General features: G+C 37.8%; 1 protein-coding gene across 3 annotated transcripts in view; it reads left to right on the top strand.

Moving 5' to 3' along the window:
- Positions 1–5,447: 5,447 nt before the first annotated feature.
- LOC100182077 (TNFAIP3-interacting protein 1) overlaps positions 5,448–8,335 on the top strand; it is a 15,107-nt gene continuing 12,219 nt past the window's right edge. For 2 of the 3 annotated variants that reach the window (XM_018814895.2, XM_009862577.3), the window contains exons 1-5: positions 5,448–5,699; positions 6,142–6,237; positions 6,295–6,465; positions 7,531–7,662; positions 8,121–8,284. In XM_018814895.2, coding sequence (XP_018670440.1) covers positions 5,528–5,699; positions 6,142–6,237; positions 6,295–6,465; positions 7,531–7,662; positions 8,121–8,284 — 735 coding nt within the window. In that variant the 5' untranslated portion in view covers positions 5,448–5,527. The remainder of the gene's footprint in view (positions 5,700–6,141; positions 6,238–6,294; positions 6,466–7,530; positions 7,663–8,120; positions 8,285–8,335) is intronic. The other variant, XM_018814894.2, reaches the window with a different exon arrangement.

The following is an 8,335-nucleotide window of genomic DNA, read 5'->3' as shown; positions in this document are numbered from 1 at the left end:
ATTACCCAACATTGTATATTCACATTATATTCTATATGGGTGAGGTCTACTACATGTCATGAGACTTGGAATTTAAAGTTGGGCCATTTCCCATTACTAAGATTAAAAATCGGTTAAAAAATGGACTGCGTTATCCAGACTTTGATCTGATACTAACAATAGCGCATAGGAAGTAGCGATTATTTGCTCACGTGGTTTAACAATACACTTCAGCGACGTTAGAACCAAGTAATTGTTCACTGTGGGCGTTCTTTGTATCGCGAGTTTCGATAACGATCGTTAGTTACTTAACTTAACGGAGCGCGAACACCACGATGGTGTTTGTAACGAAACAAGTTAATGGTTGTTAACTTTATTTGAAAGCCAAACTCACTAAACAATTACCCACGTGGTTATTTTAAATTTAAACTTGGCTGAAGATTACATCCGCTTTATTGGAAATACCCGTGTCATTATAACTTGACAATGAGCATGAGGTGTATGAATACATCGTGTGTGTCTGGTGTATAAGAAGACACCCAAGTTACAACTGAAAAGGAAAATAATACGCCCTCCCAAAACAGCCACACTAAAGCTTTCAGTATTTCGTTCCATCGGACTTCATTCATGTAAGAACGCGTGGATGGTTTTCACGGAAGTTACCAAAGGTGTGGTAATCATATAGATTACACCGTAAGCACAAAATAAAGGGGGTCAGTTTCACAAATACCAGATTTATTCCACTATTGATAGCGAGTATTTATGGTTGAATAGAAATCTAATTGCGCGCGTAACAAAGTGCTTGTGTGTGGCTATTGTTAATTTCATGATTTTGGTCTGCGTTATAATAATGTAATAATACTTTAATTGTTTCTTCGATTACGGTAGCGAAGATTTGGAAATATTTTAAACGAAAAGACAGGATATAGCGACAAAACAGCAACTGGTAAAACACGTTTACACCTAAAAACATATTTACACGTTCTGTCGGTTTTAACTTAGTTACACTTCGATATTTCGTGGTTTTACTGTGCTGGGAATTTCCACAAGAGAGTAAATCAACCAAAGTATTTGAACAGCTTTCCTCCATTTTATGTCTCGAACTTTGTACGTGTACTTTTCGTATTCAGGAACTCATCTGAACTTTGCTTTGAATAGACTTTGGACGGCTTACAATTATTCAATAGGGCGAAAAGAAACAGCTAACATAATTGGACACGTGTCGCTTATTTATCCTCGCTTGGCTAAGCGACCATCAAGTTATAATACGCGTGACATATTACATAGTCCTCGTGTCCGCTTATACACAGGTATAATGACTTGGGAAACAACCGATAAGTGTCTTACCCAAGGACCAACATACAGGTAAAAAGAAACATCATCACGTTTGACTTTGGATAAATAACAAACAGGGTACAAGTGGATGGATAAATAGCAAAGAGGGCACCGGAATCGAATTTAAATAGCTAGGTTTATGCTAGAACGTATATAATATATAACCACCCACAAATTACCTACGTGGTAACTCGTAAGTGGGCATGAGGTGTATGAAACAGAACAACCGTGTTATAACGACTGTCGTTTTCCCAATACGCAAAAATTAAGTTACATACGTGGTAACTCGTAAGTGGCTGTGGGCATGAGTTGTATGAAATAGAACGCTTGTATAAAAATAGCTGTCGTTGGCTCGCCACGTTGCGATATACAAGTTCCACTCATTCACTCGCCAACGTGTTGGTTTACGGCTGGCACTGAAACTATGAATCATACTGGGAATATTTCAAGTTAAATTACCGCCTATATGATTCATGGTGATACGAATTATATACGAGTCTGGTTGAATAGGACATGCCAGTAAAATGGTTAGTCATGTATAGTGTTTGGTTTGAAACTGAAAACCAATGATTCATGCCCGAAACTAGTGGATTTTAAACTCAATGTAGTATAGGTTATGTCAACTTGGCCGTTGGCGATATCTGTTAGGAATCATTACAGAACAAATTTGAAAAAGATTTACAGTTAAGGTGGCTGTACACAGTATCCGGCATGCGAATTCGCTTGCGAAGTCGTATGCAAACCCATTACCGAGTTCCGCATGCGGCAGCGAAATCCGGACAAAACAGACAAAACGGACAAATCCGGATACTGTGTACAACCACCTTTCGGATACTGTGTACAGCCCCCTTTACCATGTCAGCGTTGTGACGGTCAAATTACGTTAGTTTACACTCATATAGTACTGTGGGTAAGATGGGACACCTTTATCACACAAACTCCAAATATCTTGATCATGTTTTAAACGATTAATAACGGTCTATGGGGTCGTGAGAATACGGTTTTATAATTCTTTGAACGTTCTTTGTTTACTACCAAATGGAACAAGAAAATAAAAAATTAGGTGTCCAATCTTTCTCTACCCTGCTCCATCAAATTGAATGCGATTTACGTTATACCACTAAAGTACAGTGACGCGTGCGTGGTAACTCGTGAGCGGACACAATTTATGGAACAGAAAAACCGAGCTGTAACGACACTTGATAAATAAGTTACAATTCTTTAACCATTTAATTAGCGAAGATAGATGTGTGTTTCAATATAGATAAGCATTGGAATGCGTGGGTGTTTTACGGGGAGTGAATTGCATGGTACTTGCACGTGTTAGTGGTTTGGCATTGTCGATGGAGTCTTGAGATGGAGCGACACCGGTCGCATGAACGACTTAAATAGACTTTCCGGGTGTTGGGGTAATGGGCCAAATCTGGCCTCAATCCCAGGTCCTTGATAAGGACCTCACCCACAACGAATAGAATAATAGAATAGTAGTTTGGCACCATGTATCTACACTACTTGGCGTTATGGATGGCTACAAACTGCTGCAATCTGCATTCATGGCTAGTAGGAATGCGGGGATTTACGCCTTCAGTCGCTCTCCGCTCTACTGCGCATCATATTAACGTTGATTTGGCGTCGCAACAACAAACTGGATACACTTTCGTTTTGGCATAGTAACAATGTATTAAGTAATTTTCGAAAAATGGTCAAACTTAACCGCAGTTGATATATAACGTGACGGCAATGGAAGGGGCAACAACATACATGGTAACAGTATACGCCAAACATACTTAGCAAACTATATGTGGATACTATTGCTTGTAAAACTATACGACGGGAGTATCTTAGCGATTAAAACGATTTAAAAATAGCTGCAAACATTTAATAAGTCACATTAGATACGCCAATAATGTCATTTTAGTTAATGATATTATTTTGAAAGTAACTGTCTTAACTGTTAGCAAAAAAATATAAACGCAGCTGCTCGACATTTAAGCTGATTATAAAATTCCATCGGTTTTCCCCTCTCTCGTTTTACACTTCTCTCACATCTGCTTTTTTCTCTTTCCTTCTCTTTAAACATCCTCTCCCATTTATATGAAAGAAACCAAAACCTGCGCCTAATTGGGGAATTCCCCCCTCCAAACAGTTTGATAAAGACGGCGAGCTGTACGATGGAGTCAGCAAACAATAAATTCTGGTGCTTTCCACACGAAAGCTACACACACAGGTTCCAACATGCGACAGTTATTTATTCGCATACAGTACTGTGAAGCTACAGGAGTATTTATTATGGTGCAAAAGCAAGAGTTTTAAGCAAATTAAAAAAGTCAGCTATAATGACGTAACGAAGCGTGACGTCATGAGGATACTATGCAGAACAGTTGTTAAACTTAGAGCACTTATTGTTTAATTCTAGAAAACATTATGCATTGTTCGAATGCTGTATCGCGGCTGTCGTGTGACGTCACAGTACCTCTTATATGATTATGCCATGTGGTGTTATTAACAATGAAGTAGCAATTACGACGCTTGCGATCGATTTATACGGAGTTTCCCCGCCCGTTAGAACGGATACGAGGAAGTTTGGGAATATGAAGTTTCTGAGAAACTATATATGGGGGTTACCAAGTATGTCTCGAACCGAGTAATTTGCCCATCCTCACTGTTTAAGCTACCAGGTGTATTTCACATGTGACATCATCAGAATATGACCGATATATGACGTCACAAAATAGGATCACTGTATTTGTAAACACAGGAAGTGTGAAGTCTATTTATAACATATATATATATATATATATATATATATGTAGGAAAGCGTATTTACGTTGATGGTGACAACATGATTATGTTATCAATATTTTGGTACGAAAATTATTAAATTTAACAGATTAGTTTTGTTAGAATTAACTTGGCAGGAACAGTTTATATATGGTTACAGAATATGCTATAAATGTAAAATTAATTAAATATTAGAAAAGAGTTCAGACCTAAATAATTTGTTTACGTTTAAACTTAGATTATGACGTGTTCAGTTGGTCGTTTGTTTCTTGTTTGTGACGAATTAATAAGCCTTAATGAGAAGTTTTGAATCAACCAATCAGCGATCGCCCATGTTTTGACCGATATCACGAATATTGAATGACATTTTTTCGCGATTCAAGATAAGACGATAGAGTGGAAAGCCCCTTATATACCGTGATATTAATCGGCGGAAACAACCAATAAAGAGGCGAACCCCGCGCTTTCGACGGAAAACTAAACCAGTAATTTTAAATTGCGGAAATTTTATAGCGTTTGAAAATTCCAATCACGAAAATTTGTTCAAATCTCAAAAGCGTAATTGAATTTGTATCATGCCCGCCTCAGTTATTTACTCATTTGATGCGAGCAGTACACGAGAATGATATAGTGGGGTGGGGGAAGATGGGACACCTTTAGCATAAAATATATAAATACCCTGGTCGTGTTTTAAACGATTAACAACCGGCTGTGAAAGTCGCGAGGACAAGGTTTTTATAATCCCTTGAATGTTCTTTGTTTACTACCAAAATGTACGAGAAAATCGAATGAAAAGGTGTCCCATCTTCCCCCATCCTACTATATAAATAGACTTTGTAAGGGACTGTAACATAGATCGAATGAACCGCATATTGGGCATTTAAATATTTCCTGTCGCGTTAACTGGCAGTTAGTTATTCAAAAATTGTGGTTATTATGACGTAACAAGCTTATTAAAGGGGTATTTCTGATTGTGACGCATTTGTGAGGATTGTCAACCACGCGCTTGGCTATTGTTTGCTTACAGAACTCACGCATTGTTGTCATTAAGCCAGTGTTTCCGACGCTAAACTATGACTCACGCAAAGTAGAAATCGTTGCGCAACACTGCAAAATGGAAAGTACCAATATATCGGCGTGAATAGACCGTGAGAATTAACAAGAATTTATCGACATGCGGGGATTTTTAATATTGGCTTTTCGGTTAAATAATTAACTTTTAATTGTTTGCTGCATTCGAACGATTAAGCTGCTTGTGACGAAATAAACACACATTGTAAGGGAATTTTTGATATTATTCCAACTATCAGCATAAAGTTTATAAACACGTGACTCACTACGTAACAATATATATTGCAGATATTTTTAGAAGCGATTTGATTGGATAGTTTGAATTTAAAATTGACCAATCCGTGACAACCTACATTCCGTAATGGAAACCAACAACAAATCGAAAAAAGCAACGTCACACAACAATGACGATTCACTGACGCCATCGGACACTTCTGACGTCGATAATTTGTCTTTATTACGTCACACTAGCCTAGGAATCCCCCTTTTGAAACCGGATCAGAGACAAATCTCTTTGCCGGCTGGAGCTATCGGTAAATATGTATAGTAGGATGGGGGAAGATGGGACACCTTTAGCACATAATATCCAAATATCCTGACCGTGTTTTAAACAAATAACAGCGGTGTACGGGAGTCGTGAGGATACAGTTTTATAATTCTTCGAATGTTCTTTGTTTACTACCAAATGCGACGAGAAAATAGAATAAAAAGGTGTCCCATCTTCCCCCACCCTACTATATAACATAGTACCGTGGGGTAAGATGGATACCGTTAGCAAATATTATCCCATATTTCCTAAGCCTACTTTGAACTATTCACAACGTTCACGTAGAATTGTGAAGGGGCATTTAAATAACTCCATGAACCATCTTACCCCAACCTAACATATGTATTCTGTTATATTTTCTTATGACGTCATAATGTAGGTATTATTAAAACATCGAGATCAAATATATTTTATGCAACCCACAACAGGTGGTGACGTAGCAGTGTTTCCGAAGGCCAGTGTTGACCAAATTAAATCCGAAAACAACAAGTTGCGCCGAAAAGTAAACTATATGGAAAATCTCGGTAAAAATTTGTGAACGCTGTTTTTTATTGTGAGGTCAAAAGAGTTATTGTTTTCAGGCGTAATCGTGACGGACGTTAAACAAGAAAATCAGAAATTATTTGAGGATAATTTAAAGCTGCAAAGTCAGATAAAAGAAATGCAAAAATTACTGCAGCAAACTTCGGGAAACTTCGGATCCGAAGATCTCCGAACAAAACCCGAAGAAAACCGAACCCCCACAGCAACAGGTACAACATAAAAGCTTTATTACTTAAAATCGCAGTGGTATCAAACAGCGTGTTACTTTCACACGCGAAATTCACTTTTTTATTGTTCGCAAACACGTAGGTGATTTCCATGAGAAAATAAAAGGAGCGCTTTTTTTATTTCCTTTTATTACTTGTGCGCTGTAGGCGCGGGCATTTAAGTGGTTTGACATATATTATAATATTCCTAAAGATCTAAATGTGGTTTTAATTCAATTCTCAAACTAACAGAAGAAAATTCTACATGGATATTTACCCACTCTTAAACATTTAAGTATAGTCACTCACGCCAAACCTTGAAAGCGAACTATATATGACGTAATACACAATGACGTAACCCTAAACTTGAAATGTCAGATTTATCCATTGTATGACAACATATGGGGATTTCTGTACTTTCTATATTTGTTTTCTCTTATAATTTGTCTCAGCGTGAGGTCTGAAAACTAGACGGTTACATCACAAACCACAAAGACAGAATATCCGTTTTCATTTACAGTAAACTTCCTCACTGACTGTAGGCCCCATCTTATCGTTGCTACAGTAATAAGATAAGGATGTTTCGGGGTATCATGGGTAATGAAGCAAAGGGGGTTTATTTAACGTTGGGTTCAGACCAGGGGGTTTCCAGGACGCTTGGGTGATGCGTAATGGGGTGAATAAGCTAACCCAAACCCACCCTGCAAATACCTCCGAAAATAAACCAATTCCCAGTAATAGAACGTTTTGGGCAATATGTATTCCCGGTATTACCCCACATTACAACGTACTAACGTATTTCATTGTTTGGACACGAACATTTAAATGTATGGGTGAGGTCCTAAGGCGAGGCAGGTTAGGGGACATACGGTTTATTTTAGGTCAAACTTTGTTATTACCAAAAACGAACATACGTAGGTTTTATACACGCATGAGTTTTAACGAAATATAATTGTATTGTTTGAATTTAAACATTAAAGGTAATGTATTCGATTAGATTTGAACTTATACCAGAAAATATATTCTATTACAAAAAAAAGACTAATATTGATCATTTCACGTCATCAGATGACGTCACCAATTCTACCCAACCAACAACCAACGAGGGGACAGACGATAACCAATCAACATCGTCGTGTTGGTCACATGTTTCTACCAGCCAATCGGAAGTCACTACGATGAGTGAAGTTTCAACGAACGGTAAGTGACGTAACAATGACGTCACTGTATTAGTGTATTGGTTAAGATTGAACTTATTTGTAAAATCGTGCTAAAGAGTATACGTAAACTATGAATTGACTTGGCAGTGAGCATGAGGTGTATAGATACACCATGTGTCTGGTGTATAAGAAGACACCCATGTTATAACTCGACAGTGATCATGGGTGTATGAATACACCATGTGTGTCTGGTGTATAAGAAGACGCCCATGTTATAACTTAACAGTGCGCATGAGGTGTATGAATACACCATGTGTGACTGGTGTATAAGAAAACACCCATGTTATAACTCTAGGGCGAACACGGTTGTTTACTTCCATAGTTAGTAAGGTCCGCGAAATTTAATGAAACTAATTTGCATATTCACAACTCCGCCAACCGATCATTTGCATACAACCCACAAACACCATTGTCTAGTTAACAAAGAATTAATTGTAGCAGAATCCAAGGACGCTATAGTACCAAGTCATAATGACGTCACAAATGAAACACAAGAAGATCCAGAATCGCGGTTGGGGGGAGAGGAAAGCAGGTTACTGACGTCACTAATGAATGACGTCAGTGGTGGTAACCATGACGACGGAAATAATCCAGAATCGAATGTAAGATTTTATCTATTTATACAACGTTACATAAATTATGTTCGTTGTTTT

This window comes from Ciona intestinalis, chromosome 14, assembly GCF_000224145.3.
Source record: "Ciona intestinalis chromosome 14, KH, whole genome shotgun sequence".
Taxonomy (NCBI): domain Eukaryota; kingdom Metazoa; phylum Chordata; class Ascidiacea; order Phlebobranchia; family Cionidae; genus Ciona; species Ciona intestinalis.
The sequence above is the reverse complement of the archived record's forward strand: the minus strand, read 5'-3'. Positions and strand labels throughout refer to the sequence as shown.